The sequence below is a fragment of the Camelina sativa genome, chromosome 5, assembly GCF_030686135.1.
Source record: "Camelina sativa cultivar CO46 ecotype springtype chromosome 5, ASM3068613v1".
Classification (NCBI taxonomy): domain Eukaryota; kingdom Viridiplantae; phylum Streptophyta; class Magnoliopsida; order Brassicales; family Brassicaceae; genus Camelina; species Camelina sativa.
In genome coordinates, this window is record NC_141884.1 from 30,966,697 (window position 1) to 30,988,675 (window position 21,979).

Here is a 21,979-nt window from a genome sequence, read left to right on the forward strand (position 1 = left end):
TCAGAGGTTATTGTGTCGCCGTTGGTGAGTTTTTGAGGAAAAAGAGAGAAAACCTTGTTCTTGAGCTTTTGAGAGAGATTGGTGAGATTCCTTGCTGTTCTTGGGAGATCTAAGGCTGGGAAGGAGCTAGAAGCTTGCTAGGAGTGAGGGAATTCGTTCCTTTGGTCTAAATCTTCCTTCAAAGAGGTGAGTGCATGACCATGGCTTATCTAAGCTAAGATCTCTAGATTTTATGTGATTTGGTGCTTATGTGGTTGTTTCTTTGAGTTCTCTATGGTATTTCGTCGCTTTATTGGCTGGGTTTGGCTTCTGGGAGTGCAAGAAGCGGATTGGAGAAGATTGGAGGCGAGACTCGGAGTTTTTGATCGAAGGAAATCGCTGCTCGGCAACGGTGTCGGTCGACACCAGTTGGGGTGTCGGTCGACACCAACGCGAAGACGGCTCGAGACTTTGGCGAGGGTCGATCGATGCCATGTGGAGGTGTCGGTCGACACAAACTAGGGTTTTCGGGAGTGTCGGGCAGGGTGTCGGTCGACACCAGTGTGGTGTCGGTCGACACCAGATTGTCAGTGTCGATCGACACCATCTGGTGTCGGTCGACACCCTTCTTTCAGCTACGACGGATTGTTGTATGCTTTGTATATTGCCTGGTTTGTTTATTTGATTATTGATTGTGGCTTGTAGAGATCTTATTGCTTGTGTGTATAGCCCAGTAGATGGGAGGATTGCCTCACTAAGTATTTGTGATAATACTTACGCATCTCAATTGTTGTTTGTGGTGTGCAGGTAAAGGCAAAATATGATCGTGGAATCAAAAGCAATGAAGGGGAGGATGTTCTAGGGACTCGATTGGATGTTGTCTGGCATTGCTAGGTTGCTAGAGTTGAGTCATTAGAAACATTGCTAGGTTGCTGGTTCCTTGTTTCTGGATTGTTTGGTATTTGATCATTGTTGATGTTATGGTTATTGGATTGTTGTTGGATTATTATTGGTTTATTGGATATTGGTTGTTATTTTTTCGCTGTTGATGGTGAATGTGGTTAGGTGGCTAGTGGATATGGGACCACTAGTTGTACTTTATTTATATATTATATTAATTATTATTTATTAAAAAAAGGGTTGGTCGTTTCACCCAATAAATCTCAGTGAACCCAATAAATATGAGTTTATCACATAAATCTAAACTTATCGCAATATAAAATAACTTAACATGATATATTTATAAACTTATTTACTTATATGTATATATATTGTTAACCCAATAAATATGAGTTTATCACATAAATCTAGACTTATCGCAATAGAAAATGATTTAACATGGTACATCTATAAACTTATTTACATATATGTATGTATATATATATATTCATATATATATTTTTAACCCAATAAATATGTGTTTATCACATAAATCTAAACTTATTGCGATATAAAATGACTTAACATGATATATTTATAAACTTATTTACATATATATATATATATATGTATTGTTAACCCAATAAATATGACTTTATCACATAAATCTAAATTTATTGTGATATAAAATGACTTAACATGATATATTTATAAACTTATTTACATATATATATATATATATTGTTATCGTGTTAATCTAATAAATAATTATCTAACAGACTCATAATGTATTCTTACAGATGCATTTGATGAAAATATTGTCAAAATTTGATTTAAAATTTATGAATATTAACATGTAATCTTATCCTGATAACATATTATTTAACATGATAAATAAATAATTATACATTTGTGTTGGCAATCTCATATGAAAAAAACGGTTCCAAACAGTGTTTGTTGATGGGAACAAAGTTTCTGATCGGTATATGAACAGTATCACCAATGGCAGTTTTGTAGTTAACATAGAAAAGAAGGATAACTATGGAAAGAGAAAATTAATGGCAGGAGAGAGAACTAATTATCAAAGATAGAGGGGTACAGATTTAATTTTCCATTCAACTGTGTGTACAGATTAATATAGCCCTATTTTTTTAAACGAAAAAGAGATCATGATTATTTAAATTAATTAAAAATAAAAAATTGACTACATTGTACTAGCTGAAAAAACATACAGAAAAAAATAAATCAACTAAAGAGCAAAGGAAAACATACGGACAACCTAACCAGACGAAAAGATGAAAAATACATACCAAAAAATCAAATTAATAAAACAACCGAAAACACCCTTATCTAACTTCCGCGCGTAGCACGGGTCAAATTCTAGTATATATATATGTTCTTCTTTTGTGAACAGTTGTATTTTTTCGTTATACCTTTTCATAAAATATTTTATTTATTTATAATAAATTCTAAGGTTACATCTCTTTAAAAAGTTGCATTTGTTGAATGTAAAATTGTGTCTTTTACAAATAGTTGTGTCTATTCAAAATGTTCACATCTTTAAAAATATAAATATATGTATATATATATTTATATATGTTCTTCTTTTGTGAAAATTCGATATTTTCTTTTCAATTCACAGGTACACATCTTTAAAAATTTATATATTTGTTTTTCTTTTACATAATTTTCAAACTTCCTATTCAACAATGATTTTTCATAAATTTGAATAAATACGAAGAACAGTTGCATCTTTTATACATTTTCATAAATATTTTATTTATTTATTTTTAGACAGAAACTTCTACAGTTGTGTCTCTTTACAAAATTTGCGTCTGTTGAATGTAAAGGTGTGTCTCTTACAAAGAATTGTGTCTATTCAAATGTTCACATCTTTAGATATCTATATATTTGTTCATTTTTAATAAATCTTTAAACATCTATATATATGTTTTTCTTTTGTTAAATTTTCAAACTTTCTTTTCAATTTAAAGGTACACATCTTTAAAATTTTATATATTTGTTTTTCTTTTAGAAAATAATCAATCTTTCTATTCAACACAGATTGTTTTCATAAATCTGAATAAATGCAAATAACAATTGCATCTTTTCGTTATACCTTTTCATCAAATATTTTATTTATTTACTTTTTGACAGAAACTTTTACGGTTGCGTCTCTTTAAAAATTTACGTCTCTTCATAATATGATGAATCAAAATAATTTGAAATTCAATTTTCAAGGTCATTCTCTACTCTACAAATTATTTATCAACATACATAACTTTAACAATGATGTAAAAATGACTTCTCATCACTGTGAGAAATCTATTGCAATTTTGATTTATTTTATGAATCGTTGTACTCCCTATGTCTCTAATAGATTGATGTTTTGACCATTTCACATATATTAAGAAAAATTAAATTTTATCTATAAGTTCATTTATAAATACTTTTTGATAGAAAGAAAAAATATAAACCTTAGATAACATGTTATGTGGAGAAAAATATAAAGTAAAAAAATTAATTTAGTATCTTAATGTACAACATCAATCTTTTAAGAATAAGGAAAATATTAAAACATCAATCGACAGATGAAATAATTATTAATTATATTCAGTATCTGAGTATAATTCTTCATAAACTATGAATTTTTATTTATTAAAATATATTAAACTAAATTTTTCTAACCTATTTAATTGAATCATTGCAACATTTTCTATATTTAATATTTAAGATCATATCACTTGGATAAAATCTTCATAAATTATTATTTACTATATTTTAATTACAAAAATATATTTAAATGAATTATTTAACACCAGAGGGGTGTCGGTAGACACCAACCTTTTCAGCAGGCAGCTGATATTTGTTTTCCTGGTTTGTTTGTGTTTGTTTGTTGTTTGTTAAACATTGGTTTCTTAGTTGCTTGTGTGTATAGCCCAGTAGATGGGAGGATTGCCTCACTAGGTATTTATACTTACGCATCTCAATTGTTTTTTATGGTGTGCAGATATGTGATGTGGAATCATAGCGATGAGGAGGAAGATGAACTAGGGTCTCAGTTATATGTTGTTGGTCTTGGCTATGTTTACTAGTGTTGGAACCTGGTCTAGTAGCATGCTAGGTTGTTGGTTAGAATGAATAGGAATGTTGTATTGTTGGTATGTTTCCGCTGTGCATATTGGTTGTTGTTGGTTTAATGATGATTTGTGATTTGGTGGGTTTAATTAAGCCGACACCGACTCCGCAGACACATTCTGCTCGAAGCCGAAAGTCGAAGAACCATTTTCCATCTGCCTCAAATCATCCAAAAGCCCTGGAAACTTATGGGAACCACAATCCAACCAAAAGCATACAAAAACACACCACAAACAACCATAAATCAAGCAAAACAAAGGATTCTCAGGTTTAGATCAACCATGGTCATGCACTCACCTCTTTTGTAGAAAGTTTCTGACCCAAACTGACAAATCCAACACTTAGAAGGATTCTCCTTCGTTCCTAGCACCAAATCTCCTCTCCACAGGAACATATCTCACCAAACCAGCTTAGAATCTCCAAAATCTCCAAAGAACACTCTCTCTTCTCTCTTTTCTCTCTAGAAACGGCAAAACAACTTCTTTCCACGACCTAGGTCGAGTTCTGCCTTAAATACGATGGTTAGGGGTTTCCAATTAAACTAAACCAAACCAAAACGACAATTTAAATCAACCTGGTCGAACCAGAATTTATGGTGTCGATCGACACCGGAGTGTCAATCGACACCCACTCAAAAAACCCTCAATTTGGTTTGCAGATGTTACAATTCTCCCCCTCTAACAAAAGATTCATCCTCGAATCCGCAAAACACTATCACTGAAACACCGTCTGGGGGGTCAAGTCGAATGGGAAGTGGTGTCCAAATGTACACGGCTTCTGGCTCGATCAAGTGCTCGATTACTGCTCGGTCGAGTGGTGGTCGAGTGACTGGTCGAGTGGTACCTGAAATGGAACTTCAACCCAGGAACAGAAGATTCAAGTGTATAAACGAACTTAATCTTAGACTAATATGGATCCTAAATGTCACAAAAACACACTCAAATGGGCAACGGCGCCAAATTGAAACAAGGTTTATTATGGTGGTGTATGATGATGAATGTATGCAATGGTGAGATATGAATGGAATGATGGATGGGTGTTTCAATTCCCCTTATGCTGTTGCAGTATAAGAGGTATCAATCCTAAATGAGTGTTTGTGAACAATTAAGATATGCATATGAATCTAAGTTAAGACAAATGTAAAGATTGCTTGTCACTAACAATCCTAAGATGGAAATGTAAAGATGCAAAGAGTAAACTACAAGAACTAAGAACTAAATGCAAATGAAACTGAATGATTGTAACAGTAATGAAGCAAGAACAGAAATAGAAACTACTACTAATGAACTAATGCAAGACAATTAATGAACTGAAAACTAAATGAATGCAACTAGAATGATACAGGAATGAAACAGGAATAAAACAGGACAATCACAAATCATAAACCAGAGTTCTGGGGATGAACTCGAGCAAGCACTCGACCGAGTGTAGGTCGAGTGGGAGGTCGAGTTGGTTAAATCCGGAAAACAGAGCAACACAATAAAAACAGAGCAATGCAAATACGAATCAAACAACAAGCAAGCAACATGATTAAGACTTTAAAATCAATAAACAAAGAAGGTCCTGAGGATGGATTCATGGGATGAACTAATCATTGTGGTTATCTAACTTGGTCAACAAATCTCAAGCAAACTTTGAGCTAACCTCTAGACATATAAATCTAAGACAAGTTTCTCCCACTCTCATGGTCAAGAAACAATCAAACCTATGCAATTCTAGACTTGTTCTCACACAGTAAAGAATCTACACAAGCAGGCACTAAGCAATACATCTCAAACCAAACAAGACCTCTAATCTCTTAGCAAGCCTAATGGTAAGCTCTAGATCTAGCCTTATCTATGCTTCTTAAACATTGGTGTGATGCTAAGAAGCTTGAAATCAGATCCTACCCTCTCAGATATAGGATCAGCATTAAGAACATCTAGCCTAGAAGAGATCTACAACAATCAAGCTTGACCAAATCACACAAACCACAAGATCAATCCATCCTAACCCATCCTCAAGATCCTAAGCAAACTACTCACAACAATACATGATGAACAAAGTCAAAAACCCAGAAAATATTGAAACTTGCATTATTAGAAAGATAAAACAAAGATCTTCAATATTGATGAAAGGATCAAACTCAAATTCTCAATATTAAGAAAGTTATGAAACCAACAATATTGAGGAATTTAGTCTTTTTCAAGTACAAGATCTAAGAAAAATAAAAGTGCAAAAAAAATAATTTCCAAAAGGGTAAAAACTAGGTTTAGAGAATATCTAAAAAGCTGGACTCTTTTGGTGGCTGCAGGTACAAGGCTTTATATAGTAGGGGAGTGGAAGCCCTAAAAATACAAAAAGTCAAAGTAGTCAACGGCTCGGTCAACTCGACCAGTGCTCGGTCGAGTGGCTGGTCGAGCTGGCTTCTCTCGTGCAATCTCCACTCGGTCGAGTCCTCCTCAGCACACGGTCGAGTGTCTGGTCGAGTGTGTGGTCGAGTTGGACTCTAGACCTTGGTTCTTCAGCCTTAACTCCCTTGTTTCCTCCTCATGATTGCTTCACATCTCTCCTCCATTGCTTCCATGCTCCTTAAGCTCCAAAATCACCTGTTTATGCATGAAAAGATGCAAATGCAATGCAACTAAACTCTAATGCATGATTGGTCCTAAAGCTATGCAATAATGGTTAAAATGGATAGCAAAAGATGCAAAAGATGTGAATAAACTAAGGGAAAACAAGGTAAAATATATGAACATCAGTCACTCGTCTACAACACTCATCCAACCACCGTCGCAAAAATTCTCACCATCCAACCATCCGGTCTGCCGCAACCAGGACTCCACTGGTCCAAACCACCCTAACCCCACTGGTCAACACAAACCTGACTCTTCAAATCACCACAACTCTGCCCCCCAGCCAGCATAAACCTGACCCTCCCGGTCAACACACAGAAACCCTCGAGATTGAACCCCCATCATTCCCGATATCCACATCCAGTCAAAACATGAAACCTGAGATTGAACGCCCATCAATCTCCTAAATCCACATCCGGTCACACTACTTATCCCCACGTTTGTGACACTTTTGCCCCCAAATCATCTGCTCTTAGGTCGCAACATTCAAGCCATATCGATCACACTCTCAGATCCCCCATCTTTGAGCCATACCGTCTCACCCTCGGGTCGTCACCCTCGAGATCTCAGTACCAGGATAACCCCCATCTCCTCAGGGGAACCCCCATCTCCTCTGCCACCCTCAGAACTGCAGTCCCTCAAGCTATCGGTATCTAGGAACCCCCCGTCCCAGTGACAACCCATCCCGTGGACCCCACTAGCCTCACTGCTAGCCCACTAGCCTCAGTGCTAGCCGCCCCAACGGACCCCAAGCTGGCCCTGCAGGGCATCGATCCTAACCCATCACTGTGGATATCCCAATCCACCAGTAGGTTATTGGTGCGTCAGGCGTTCCTCAAACCATGGTCCCCACCAATTGACCTGTAGATCAATTGGTGACAGCTTGTCATGTGGGAAGGTTGTTAAAGGGTGAGGACCAGAGTTCATGGAACGCCTGGCGCACCAATAACCTACTGGTGAATTAGGATATCCATAGTGATGGGTTAGGATCGATGCCCTGCAGGGCCAGCTTGGGGTCCATTGGGGCGGCTAGCACTAAGGCTAGTGGGCTAGTAGTGAGGCTAGTGGGGTCCACAGGACGGGTTGTTACAGTCCCCCTAGGAGAACTCCCTTCTCCTCATGAGTTGTTCAGGACCCTCCGCTTTTACAGCAAACGGTCATAATGTCTATACGCATTTTTTCAACCAGGAACACCCATGTGTTCCTCGTAAAAACTTGCAATGTTTTACCAACCACCATATTCCCTCCCGGAATATAACCACCGCCATGGCCACCCCCAGGCCTCACTCCAAAACATCCCAACCACTTGGATGTCCCCACGCATCCTTTAAAAAAATAGACATGTTCTGACTATTCATAAAACTTCCTATTTTTGCAACCGAACTTTCCAAAAATAGCAAAGCTCTAACTCACATAAAACTTTCCATATTTAGAAAATATCTATTTATGGCAACTTTCCATATATAGAACTACTGAGCAATTTCCTTTTCCACGAGACCCACAAATCACACGTCCCAAAGAACTCCATCTTTATTAAAACCTCAAATGCAATAATCGTTTACAACTCCACTTAGGACAGAAAGGCCTGATATGCCCTCCTCCCCACAAATGATGATATTCTTGCGGGTCACTTTTCTTGGGACAGTCTGCCAACCTGTGATCCCTGCCTCCACATCCAAAACACCCTCGTGCCCCTTGCCGCATACCTGATGTGACTTTCGGCTTCCTCTTTTGTCCCTGTGCCGGTTTCCTGCCTTTGATAGGGACAATCTTCTCTGGCGTCTCCTCTGTCCGAACTGTTGGGCTAACCACCACGATCTACTCCCTTAGGTCTTCCTCGATCTCAGCTGCGGTCTCCAGTAGCTCCGCCCTCGTGGTGTAACTCCTCCCTCTGCAATGGACCCTCAAGTCCTCACGAAGCGCCCTCATGAACCTCCTAACTTGAGCCTCTTCGGACTCCATCACCCGACCCCCATACATCAGAAGTCGACTGAACTCCACATCTAACTCCTGCACCGACCGAGTCCCCTGAGATATCTATAGGAATTGCACCTCCAACCGGTCTAATGCTTTTCTAGGAAAGTACTTCCGGTTAAACTCCTCTACAAAATCCACCCAAGTTATCTCCCTCTGCACCCTCCTGGCCGCCACTAATCTCCACCACAAGTGAGCATCACCTATCAGGTTGTGGATCCTTATGTCCACCCAAAACTTCTGAGGACATCTAAGAGACTGGAAGTCACGTTCCGCTATCGTCCTCCATGCATCTACAGCAGTAGGGTCGGTACCATCCAAAAACCACTCTGTACCGATCTTGCTCATCTTCCTTAGTATGGTCACGTAAAGGGAATGAGCTCCCTCACCCGCAGCCACTGGCTGCTGCCCCTTCTCCACCACAGGTGGTACAACCCGGAGCCTGCGCTGGTACCACTGCCGGCAACTGCTCCAACATCCGCGCCAACAAGTCCGCAATCACATCATCTCTACCAAGGGCTCCACCTACTGGAACTCCCACACCCGAAACTCCAGTACAACCGGCCAACCCGGCACCGACACCGCCCACACCGACCCCCTTAGTGCCAACGGTCATATCGACACCACCACCAGCCACACTCACAGACCCCTCCTAGAATGCATGCGACTCTCCAAGGCCCTCTACCGTCACACTCGGGTCCACGGTAACACTAGCAACTGGGCCTCTGCCCCTACCACGATCACGTGTGCGTCCACGACCATGTCCGTGTCCCCGACTAGTAACAGCTCCACCTCTAACCATCTGCACTACCCAGAATATATTAAGATGGTCGTTATTACAAACATTTATTCGAACATCGCATGCAAATTGCTTACGCAATCCTCCACAATAGAAGAAAGAACGATGAACACCAAATAATTAACGTGTTTTTTGAATTCACAAAACATGTTTTCTAGTACATATGAAAATAAATTTGGTGTAACATCCCGGTTTTATATTGGTAATTGGGCTAATTTGTTTTTTTCAAGCCCATTAAAGTGTGCATTACGTTAAACGACAAAGGCCATGTCGTTTGTGTAATCGTGGATGTATACACTACTTCAGCCGTAAAACAGAAAGACTCGCAAACTAAAACCCTAAAACTAGACCAGCAGCCACCGAGTGTGGGAGAGAGACAGCTGAGCCATTGTGGTTGTTGTTGTTGTTCTGTCATGGTGTTGTGTTCGAAAGAATCCGAGAACGTTGAGAAGCGAGACAAGATTGTTGCCGTCGACACCACCGCCACCGTGAGTTGCGCTAGAGGTTGCAACCATGAGTCACCGGATGACCGCCGCTGTCATCGGCGTAGTCGTGGTCCATCGGAGATGTCGTTAAGGGTAAGGAAACCTAATTAATTATGTAGCTTGCGGAATAAGTTTATGATATTGTCTTGATGGATCTGTTGCTTTGTTGTTGTTTATTTGTTGAGAGATGAGGACGTGACAACTATGGACTTGAAGCTTTGTTGATCGGCGTTGCTGATCCGTCAAGAATCATTGAGTGTAAACGTCGAGAAAGGTAAACGGCGAAACTCTTTCTCGTGTCTGTCGTTGTGTTGCATTGATTATTGAACCGAGAAGCTTAACCAACTAAACCAGAGGATTTAAGTCCAGAACCGAAACTTGTTTATCGAACGTGCATGAGTTGATTTGTGGTGTCATGCATGGTTAGTGGTTACGTACGTTGTCGATGACGTTGTGTATTGTGGCTGGTTGAGGAATTGGTATTGTGGGAGCATGTGATCGTAAGTGGACTAAATTGTGGTGTTATGAATTATTAGACTGTTGGTTTGATTTAATTATTAAACTACATCTAATTAATTTATTTGAGAAACATCAGCACATTAAATCGGGTTTGATAAATTAGATTAATTCATAGATTATTATTGGAAAATAATCTTTGATTGTTTAATCTAAACCGTTGCAGACCATGATTATTCTTGAAGCGATTTCTGTTGGAGCTTGTACTAAATCGAGGATTCTATTTATGTGGCAAAGGTGAGGACTAGTTAGTGTCTTTTTCATATGTCGATATGTTTAGATAGTTACTTAATTTAAGGTTAAGCCAAGTATACCTATGGATTATATATAAATAATCTTAGTTGATTGTTGAGTGTATAATAATACATATATATATATATATTATATATTTACTAAATAAAATGTAAGGAAAAAGAATTAGTAATAGGATTTGAAAGTTAAAAGAACTAGATGTTTTAAAACGGATTGCGTGGTGTGTGATATGCATGTTTGTATGATTAAATAAATTGTTTAAGTGTGAGGAGAAAATGTTCCAAGAGGCACGAGAGTCCTACAAGGAATTTTTCCTTGTAGTTGTGTGGTGATCTACGGGCGCGGAATGCGGGTAGATCAGGATTGGCTGACGAGCCAACGCGTTGTGCGTGGAAGAAGTGCGAGAAGCATGAAGAATCCGGATACGCAAGTGAAAATGTGCAGGAAGAAGTGCGAAAGCATGAGGAATCCCGTAATGCACGGTAATGAAAATGTGCAGGAAGAAGTGCGAAAGCATGAGGAATCCCGTAATGCACGGCGACAAAAATGTGCAGGAAGAAGTGCGAAAGCATGAGGAATCCCATAATGCACAGCATTGTCTATGGGACGTAGTCTCATTTGTTTGATGTTTGAGTGTCGTTGACACGTGATTGATTGCTTGTCTTAGGTTTAGACTTTGTGATGGTCTAAGCATGTTTGTGTATGAACACTTTGTGAGCCCTAAGGCTTGCCCTCGCTGAGTAATCTTAGATTACTCATCCCTCTCTTTCTCTTGCAGGTAACCATGAGGAGTAGATGATAGAGTTGGTGTTGGTGCTAGGAGCTGGAGATTATTCTTTTATTTTCCACTGTTGGTTTATCGAACTGGTTGTTAGTTTCAGTTTAACGTTTAAATGATGGTTTGAAAGACGTTTAAATTGAATTAATGGATTTTTCGGTTATTTTCGGTTAAGTATGGTTTACTTGTGGTATAAGTTAACCTGTGACTTGCCATGGAAATTGGGTGTTACAATTTTGGTATCAGAGCCCATGGTTATTTCAAACCGGTTCCGACCCGGGAGGCAGTCCTGAGGGGCGTGTAGACTTAGTAGTTGAAGTGATAAGTTGACTTGGAGAAGTTAACGTTGATGGATAAGAATGCTACTAAGGTCCGTAGTTTTTCTTGGAGTCGTATGTAACAGCTGGAAGTTGGTAAAGTGTTTGCTAGTATTGTTAAACCAATTACTTGACACACATGGAATGACCTGTTGTTCGAGTGGACGAAGGTGTGGGATACTAGCTTCTAAATGTCAAATGGACATTTGACGAATATCCAAGTTAATATTTTTGAATAACGCTTATCGGGATGGGCCACAAAGTTTAAAGATGAGTTATTGTATAACGATCACCAGTCGAGATTATTCTAGTGCTTGGAGAGCACAAAAGAGAATTGCAGCGGAGGAAGTGAAAAGGAGCAGTGTGGGAGGATACCACACATTAATGTAGATTATTGGCTTCTACATAGTATTGTGTGTAAGCGTTGTTAAAGATTAAAAAAAAAAGGGGAATGTGTCGTGACAGTGGAGATATATATGTTGCTTATAATTTGAAGTTATCTTAAACCGAATGGAAAAAGTGTGGTGATCATGGAGATTGTCGGACTACTATAGATGACTAGAAGTAAGGACGCAACTTGGATAGTTGTAGAATATGATGAGTCAAGACGGAAGATGTTTAAAAGAAAAAAAGGGAGATGGATAATTCCTATATTGTGGCTTTGGAGGAGTCTTAGAAAATAGATATTATTTCGGAGGGGAAAAAATGGTTTGAAGAATTAAGATAGGGTGAAGTGTTCACAAATCATTAATTCTGTTATGTGGTAATGGAACCCACTAAAGATAGTGAAATGGAGATCACTAGGAACGAGGAGGAGGCATTACTATTTGGTGTTCGATAAATGAAGAACTATGTGGTGAATGTGGATTACATGAGAAGTACTACTTAAAAAAAATGCATGGAAGTGTGAAACCCAAAATGAACAAGAACCGTAAGAGAGTGTTAGGAAAACACTATGTTAATTTTAAAATTGGGAAACCTTCAAAGGGATGTTAACTTTACAGAGTGAGCGCAGCGGAAGCTTGGTGGATTATGTAACTAGGTGTTGGAAAAAACCGTAATGGTCACGGTTAATGTGCACACTTCATAACATTATTAGACAAGGTCGTATGTTGGTGAATAGGTTATTTTCACAAGTCTAAGGTAATGGAAAAACCTTTGTTGGAAATCGGAATATTCTTTCAAGTTTCATAATTATTTGAGGGATGTATATTATGCCTAAGCGATGGAAAGCTAAAGGAACTATGACACTTGGCGTCCCATGTTGTCATACGGTTAAGCGTGGATTAAATCATAATAAGTAAAGAGTTGGGTTTCATTGAATCAAAAGCTAAGAATGAGGAGCAAGGAGAAATTATTTCTAGTAAATGGAAACTAGAATATTGTATCCAAACCAAGTGGAAACTTGTGATTCGTTGTTGATAAAAAAGTGCATAAAAGTGAACAGAGCATCTCAGAGAAGGATACTACAAGTTAGGACGAAAACTAAGTGCGGGAAAAACAAATTCGCAAATTCGAGGACGAATTTATTTTAAGTGGGGGAGAATTGTAACATCCCGGTTTTATATTGGTAATTGGGCTAATTTGTTTTTTTCAAGCCCATTAAAGTGTGCATTACGTTAAACGATAAAGGCCATGTCGTTTGTGTAATCGTGGATGTATACACTACTTCAGCCGTAAAACAGAAAGACTCGCAAACTAAAACCCTAAAACTAGACCAGTAGCCACCGAGTGTGGGAGAGAGACAGCTGAGCCATTGTGGTTGTTGTTGTTGTTCTGTCATGGTGTTGTGTTTGAAAGAATCCGAGAACCTTGAGAAGCGAGACAAGATTGTTGCCGTCGATACCACCGCCACCGTGAGTTGCTGCTAGAGGTTGCAACCATGAGTCACCAGATGACCGCCGCTGTCATCGGCGTAGTCGTGGTCCATCGGAGATGTCGTTAAGGGTAAGGAAACCTAATTAATTATGTAGCTTGCGGAATAAGTTTATGATATTGTCTTGATGGATCTGTTGCTTTGTTGTTGTTTGATTGTTGAGAGATGAGGACGTGACAACTGTGGACTTGAAGCTTTGTTGATCGGCGTTGCTGATCCGTCAAGAATCGTTGAGTGTAAACACCGAGAAAGGTAAACGGCGAAACTCTTTCTCGTGTATGTCGTTGTGTTGCATTGATTATTGAACCGAGAAGCTTAACCAACTAAACCAGAGGATTTAAGTCCAGAACCGAAACTTGTTTATCGAACGTGCATGAGTTGATTTGTGGTGTCATGCATGGTTAGTGGTTACGTACGTTGTCGATGACGTTGTGTATTGTGGCTGGTTGAGGAATTGGTATTGTGGGAGCATGTGATCGTAAGTGGACTAAATTGTGGTGTTATGAATTATTAGACTGTTGGTTTGTTTTAATTATTAAACTACATCTAATTAATTTATTTGAGAAACATCAGCACATTAAATCGGGTTTGATAAATTAGATTAATTCATAGATTATTATTGGAAAATAATCTTTGATTGTTTAATCTAAACCGTTGCAGACCATGATTATTATTGAAGCGATTTCTGTTGGAGCTTGTACTAAATCGAGGATTCTATTCGTGTGGCAAAGGTGAGGACTAGTTAGTGTCTTTTTCATATGTCGATATGTTTAGATAGTTACTTAATTTAAGGTTAAGCCAAGTATACCTATGGATTATATATAAATAATCTTAGTTGATTGTTGAGTGTATAATAATACATATACATATATATATATATATTATATATTTACTAAATAAAATGTAAGGAAAAAGAATTAGTAATAGGATTTGAAAGTTAAAAGAACTAGATGTTTTAAAACGGATTGCGTGGTGTGTGATATGCATGTTTGTATGATTAAATAAATTGTTTAAGTGTAAGGAGAAAATGTGCCAAGAGGCACGAAGAAGCGGGAGAACCGCAGAGAGTCCTACAAGGAATTTTTCCTTGTAGTTGTGTGGTGGTCTACGGGCGCGGAATGCGGGTAGATCAGGATTGGCTGACGAGCCAACGCGTTGTGCGTGGAAGAAGTGCGAGAAGCATGAGGAATCCGGATACGCAAGTGAAAATGTGCAGGAAGAAGTGCGAAAGCATGAGGAATCCCGTAATGCACGGCGACAGAAATGTGCAGGAAGAAGTGCGAAAGCATGAGGAATCCCGTAATGCACAGCGTTGTCTATGGGACGTAGTCTCATTTGTTTGATGTTTGAGTGTCGTTGACACGTGATTGATTGCTTGTCTTAGGTTTAGACTTTGTGATGGTCTAAGCATGTTTGTGTATGAAGACTTTGTGAGCCCTAAGGCTTGTCCTCGCTGAGTAATCTTAGATTGCTCATCCCTCTCTTTCTCTTGCAGGTAACCATGAGGAGTAGATGATAGAGTTGGTGTTGGTGTTAGGAGCTGGAGATTATTCTTTTATTTTCCACTGTTGGATTTATCGAACTGGTTGTTAGTTTCAGTTTAACGTTTAAAGGATGGTTTGAAAGACATTTAAATTGAATTAATGGATTTTTTGGTTATTTTCGGTTAAATATGGTTTACTTGTGGTATAAGCTAACCTGTAACATGCCATAGAAATTGGGTGTTACATTTGGTATCAACCGTTATATATGAACTTGAAGAAATTGCGTCCTACACTCCTACTAGGATATAGTCACCTCTCCATGGCCCTCAAACCTTAAAGTGTTGATGATGATTTGGAAAATTTAAAATGCAGGATTTGCTTTCCAATCTGTAACTCTTTACATTTTGATAATATCTATCTGAGTTTGTTAGCCCTTATTTATTATTTATTATTTATGTTGGCATAATACGACACTGGAATTAATTACGAAATAAAGTTAAACATGCTCTCTCTGTAACTCAAAATTATTGCAGAAAAATATAACCACCCTTGACAGTTGATCCACTTCTTGGCAGAGTGGGTACTGCCACAAGATATAAATATTCATCAAAATAGCAGAACTTACAAAGTACAACATATATCTAAGCAAAAGAGAAGAAGCTACCTATGGGTGTTTGGTGTATACTGATCCGAACTACATAAACATATTACAAGAAAAAAGAGTCACTACTCACTCTCTTTGATCGAATATTCACCAGGCCAAAGAAAAGCTTTGACCCTTACCAATTTTTCATATATAAGAACCATGTTTAAAATTTTTTCACTTGGAGCTCTAGAATACTGAGATTATATGCCTTCGGGGTATTGTAACATCTTGGAACAAACCTCTTAAACCGGTCTGGTTTCTTTTGGCTAGTTTAGGCCTAATTTTAGTCTAAAGTCTAAACCTTAAATCTCAATAGTTCAAACCAATCATATATAGTTTTAAATGAAACGATTAGGTCGTCCTCCTCTTCACTTTCGTGCCTCCTAGACCTATATAAAGAGAGGAAAATTAAAATCATATGAGGAAAGAAGAGAAGGAACCGTTGGTGAGATCAAAGAAAAATATGATCAGTCGTTTTTTAGATGATGTAAACGGAGGAGAAAACAAACTCTTTTAAGGACGATATATTTGGCGGGTAGTTTTCCAACTCATAGATCTAGGTTTTCTCCAAATTGTTTAATTACTTTGTGATTGTTGAGATACAATCCAAGTCCCACATCTGAAGTTTAAAGGGATTATCATTAATATATAAAGGTTAGGGTCAATCTACTAATTGCCAATTGGTTTTTAGTTAGAAACCCAAGATAAGCCCAAATTTAACATGGTATCAGAGCCCAAGGTTAAAATTCTGGTGGACCTAGAAAAGTGGATACAGACATGCCTCTTGTTAACCCGAGTAAAAGGGACCCAAGAAGGGGTTTATTGTCGGTCTAAGTGGGATCGGTTCCAGATAGAGTTATCATCTCGAGGAGGCGTGTTAATATCCCACATGTGGTCCTTGGTTTGAAGGGGAGATTGTTGGGATACAATCCAAGTCCCACATCTGAAGTTTAAAGGGATTATCATTAATATATAAAAGGTTAGGGTCAATCTACTAATTGCCAATTGGTTTTTAGTTAGAAACCAAGATAAGCCTAAATTTAACAGTGATCTCGATCAAACTTGTGATTCCTATGTATTATGAATTCAAACATAAGAATAGACAGTTACATAGATATTTTAGAAGGAATAAAAAAATAAACGTTTATTCTTCGGGTTGAAATTTCGTGGTATACATACGTTTGGTTGTTTTACTAAGTACAAATTCTAAAGAAAAAGGAGACAATATAATAGCCTAATGATGTCTTATGCTGGATGAGTTGGGGGCTTGCAAGGTGGCTTCTTATATGGTTCCTTCTTTTGGGGTCCCCTTCTTGACTTGCTTCGCTTCACTCTCGCTTTTATTTGGACAACAATTTCATTCCTCCTATTTCGCTCTCCTTCTGTATTCCCTAATTTATAATTTAGAGAAAGAAAAACATAGCACAAAAGAGTTAAGGAATTTTGATAAAAAGAAAATAATTAGGCCCCTTCACATGCGATTAAATGATCTTACTAAACCTAAAATTTCCTTAACATTCTAAGTGGATGTTATTCGTTCTGATCTAGCAAGCGTTCATGAAAAACAAAAGATTTAATAAACTGTTTCGACTTACTGAGCTTCCGATGCTCTGGTTGTTTGGTCGTTGTTGCTTCTAACTGTCCGAAGAAGAGAGGAGACAAAAGAAGCAACGCTACCGTGAAAATGACGAAGAATGGTGCCTTTACTAGCGTCATTGGATCTCTTAGTTCCTGTCTAAAAAGCATATGTCTTCTACCTTATCCAGTCTTATATCTTTATAGTTAAAAATAGCCACCAACCCAATTTGTTTTCACACTATATTGTTGAAAAGCAATATATATTCTGGCTCCCAACATTAAAAAAATGTCGAAATTATCACATATATCAATTACCAATCCAGTTGATATATATTAAGGTTTCTGATTTTTTGTAGTTCACTTTTTTCTTTACATACTTACGATTACTATATTCTGGCCACCATCATGAGAGTTTTATTTAATTTTGTTTTGGATTTTGCTGTTTGTAATCTTTGTTTGCTTCAATTTCTGATTTATTGTTTAACTAGGTAGTAACCCGTGCTATAGCACGGACAAAATATTTTATATAATTATATTATTTTAAATATCTAATTTATGTTTGGTTTTACTTTGGATTATTACACGTATATAATATATAACCTAGAGGAACGGGAAACACGTCTTTGTCCCGTTTTATCATGTCCCGTTCCATCTCCTATCTTCCCATATCTATCATAATTTTTTGTCTTATTGTAACGCTCTGATCATCACCTTAGTGGGCCCACTCATATCCATTCCCGATCCATAGGCCCACCTCGCTTAGTGGGCCCACATCCATTCCCGGCCAGTGGGCCCATCCATATCCAACAGTCGATTTGTTACGTCCAGGAGGCTTTAAAGAATTATTTACCATCCCTACAAATTACCACATGATCTTTCCATGTGTTTTGTCTCCACTCGCACAGTTCCGACAATCACTTTCCGGATGGTCACCCATCCTGAAACTACTCCAGCTCAAACATGCTTAACTCTAGAGTTCTCTCAGGACCTTTGACCGAAAAGAAAACCGCACTTTGGTGACATAGGTGACCAAATCAATTTTTTTAAACCTCTCCGCAAACCGGGATGTCACAATTATGATCATTCTCTTTTACATAATTACTTGGTAGACAATATTTTTAATAGAGATTAGGTAAGAAATTTAGATGGGATACCCATATTCTTCTTGAATATATTTTTTATTTATTTAGTTAGTTTTTACTATCAAAAAAATACAATATTAACAAACTATCTAACTGTTTTAAAAAAATACTAAAATATTGAAGTTACCCGTTCCAAAGTGGAGAATTACTTCACGAAATATATAAAATCTCCATTTGAATATTTTCAACCAAAATTTCAAAATATCCATCTCATATTAGTTCTTTATATGTCACATAGTGAATTTTTTTAAGAAAATCGTTTAAGTGCAATCTTTTCTATTATACGAATTACCCATTTCCATTGCATATCCAAAAAGACAGTGGCTTTCAACAAAGACAGTGATGATGAATCAAAAAGTTTTTAATCATGGACTGCTGATTGTGGAAAAATAAGAGACTTATTTGTCATTTTTTTGGTCATCAGATATAACCAAAAATAGTTTGAGAATCGAAAGTAACCAAGAACAATAATAAACACCAACAACATTATTCATCAACATGCACTTGATCATGAAGTCAAGATGGCCCACAGTGCTAAATATGACTAAAATCTACCATTTCTCGTGACACTACTCGCGATAACAATCGTCACTTTATTCGCCAGAACAGCCACCTTATGAAAGTCTCTACAATTGAAGCCATCCAGCCACCTTATTCTCATATTTATTTATGGTTTTGTTTTTTTCTTCTTTCAAATTTTTGACAAACATTAATAACATGATGTCGTGTTTTTTTTTTTACTTAAATCTTTCATATAAATTAATTTAGTATTAAATTTTCTCATATAAATTTTAAATTTGAAAAAATGAGTTAGAATCTTATTATTTTAAATATATAAAACTATTTGTAAGATATTGATAATAAATATGAATATTGGATTTCAATTTCATTTTAGTTTGAATTATTGTTCATATAAATCCAAACATATCTACTTTGTAATAGGAAACATTTCCCGTCTCGTTCCATCCCATCCCGTCCCATCCTGTCCCGTCTTGTCTTTCTCTCTTTATCCATCATAATTTTTTTGTCCTATGATCGTTCTCTTTCAATAAATACTCATTAAGCAATGTTTATTAATATGTATTTGGTAAGAAATTTAGACATAATACTCGAATTCTCCATTGTATATTTAATTTTTAGTTAGGTAGTAAAATTATCCAAAAACAAATTATAATTCTGAAAAACATCTAATTATTTTGATTAGAACTAAATTAGCTGTAGAATTACGGGAAGTAACATCAAAATTAAGATCCCAATACAATAAAAGAAAAACCCGTGCTACAGCACGGGACAAAATATTTTTATAAACGTTATTTTTCATGTAAATTAAAAAAAAAAACCCTAGTAAAATACATCCTATCCTGTCCTGTCCCCTCATGTCCCAACCCATCTCCTCTCTTTCCGTCTCATCTGTTTCATATCGTCTCGTCTCATCCAGTCTCGTCTTGTCCCGTATCCATCAGAATTTTTTGTCTGATGTTCTTTCTCCTTTAAATAACTACTCGGTAGACAATTTTACTAAACAGTTTGGGTAAGAAATTGGGATAGCAGAGTTCTCCATTGAATATTTTTTTATTTAGTTAGTTGAAATTATCCAAATTTATAATTTTTCAAAAAGATAATTGTTTTCAAAATTAGCAAAATTTTCAAAAATCCCATTCCAAAGTGGTGAAAATTAGTGAAAATTTGACAATTGAATTTATTTATCTATATTTTCTGATTTGTACTTTTATCTAAAATTTATGTCTCTCTTTTTCTAAAAAAATTGATCAAAATATTTTTTTTCATTATTCGTATTACCCATTTCAGTTTACTTATACTATTTAAGTATATGTACTTAATTAGTAAATTAAATTACTTGAAAACACTGATAAAACATATATTTAGTCAAATAATTAACATTTTTAGGTTGTAAAACTTTAATTGTCTAATATTAATATTTTTCACAAAAATTAGGTTGCCATTCTTTTAAGGTGTTTTGTTAATATTTTGGTGTATATGTAGAATTCTCCAACCCGTACAGAAAATAAATATGATCATCATCTTCATCAGCTGGAAAATATACATTTTTTGCAATCCATCCATAATAATCAAGCACAAACCGTGTTTGTTAAAAGTTTTAAAGTAATTTTGTTAACTCAAAGTAAGTGTTTGTATATAATAAAACCGTGTTTGTATTGGAAACTGTGAACACTCAAAGTAAGTGTCTACCTCGCATAAGAGAGATGATGATCCGTAATACTATGGCACAAACCATGGGTTAACAGTTCCCTACTGGTTCTAATAGTGAATGTAAACGGATTGAAAAGCCAAACCATTACAGAATAATGTATGTACATATCTTCTCAGGCACCTTACGTTCTTTCAAAATAGTAAGGATAGCCTACCCACAAATATGAAACATGAAAATAAAATTCAGAATGACCAAAGAACAAATCATCAAACAAATCAGAAGCTAAGAAGAGAAACTTTCCAAGTGACCAATGAAAGAAAGAATTAGGAGTTAGACATTGTTTAGCAAAGGCGAATATCGGTATGTGGTTCTCTTGTAAGGAGATTCACCAGATGCCATCAACAAAGCAGCATTAAAAAAAAACAATGTAATCAACATCAATGTACCGAACCTCCATGAGAGCATCTTGCCATTCTCCATAGACAATCAAAAAGACTTGGAAAAACATGGAGAATACCAGCAGAGACCGGAAACTCATCCCTACAAATCAGAACTCAAAAACCCCAAATTATTCCTAATTGCAAAGAAGAAGCAACAATGTCGAAGTTCAACAGCTCCAAGACTGTACTATGCAATTAACAGTCTAATTACAGAGAGATTTGTGTCATTCATTCCATCTTTAAACTTTTTACAGATCCTAAAAAGAGAAAGGGAACATTGAGAGAAACGAAATACATACATTTCGGTGGTTCATCATCATTGTTCTCTGAACCACGTCTTCTGAGTCTTCAAACCTTGACTCATAAACTTAGGCCCTTGAAATTTTACGTTCTTCAAGGCGTTTACAATGATGATTGAAGTCGCCGGTGTATGCTTCTCCTCCCGGACATCTCCGATCCAACCTTTTTAAAAAAAAAAATAGATCGAGAGCAATGAGCGCTACTTCTCTCTCTTTATATATATATATATATATATATATATAGCAAAAGAAGAACAATACTACGGAATAAAGCAAAATATAATCAAGTTTCATCTGCAAACATTGACAAAATCCAAACCAAAAATTCAATCAGAATTACTCATCCATAATACAAACAGATCTCGCAAAACATATCTTACATATCTATTAGTGAACGAAAGAAAAAGAAGCAATTAGAATACAAAAAACTGATCTTACATATTGTCGAAAGAGACATATTTCTATGTACTGCAGCAATCCGGAACCTCTTCCTCTATGCTTTTGCTAAAAATAGAGAGAGAGGCGAGAGAAAAAGAAGAATCTGAGTAAGGGTTTTGTTTTTTTGTAAGAAATTAAAAGGATCTCAAAATATACGGTCAGGATTTTAAA

The 21,979-nt window shown here is 36.8% G+C and overlaps 1 protein-coding gene and 1 long non-coding RNA gene across 2 annotated transcripts; both read right to left on the minus strand.

Annotated features, from left to right (window-relative positions):
• Positions 1-16,867: 16,867 nt before the first annotated feature.
• Positions 16,868-17,480, minus strand: LOC104787536 (serine rich endogenous peptide 17-like). Its single transcript, XM_010513143.3, has 2 exons — positions 17,334-17,480; positions 16,868-17,129 (listed from the first exon to the last, which is right to left on the minus strand). The coding sequence occupies exons 1-2, from the start codon at positions 17,452-17,454 to the stop codon at positions 16,984-16,986; spliced, it is 267 nt and encodes an 88-aa protein (XP_010511445.3). The 5' UTR covers positions 17,455-17,480; the 3' UTR covers positions 16,868-16,983.
• Positions 17,481-20,757: 3,277 nt separating this feature from the next.
• LOC104787537 (uncharacterized) lies at positions 20,758-21,933 on the minus strand. The gene is made up of 3 exons (XR_767958.2): positions 21,809-21,933; positions 21,371-21,533; positions 20,758-21,171 (listed from the first exon to the last, which is right to left on the minus strand). It is a non-coding gene; the product is annotated as an uncharacterized LOC104787537 (long non-coding RNA).
• Positions 21,934-21,979: the final 46 nt, after the last annotated feature.

Coding starts and splice junctions, on each gene's coding strand:
- LOC104787536 (XM_010513143.3), bottom strand. CDS start 17,454: ATGACGCTAGTAAAGGCACCATTCTTCGTCATTTTCACGGTAGCGTTG. Junction 17,130..17,333: donor ACCAGAGCATCGGAAGCTCA/GTAAGTCGAAAC, acceptor ATTATAAATTAG/GGAATACAGAAGGAGAGCGA.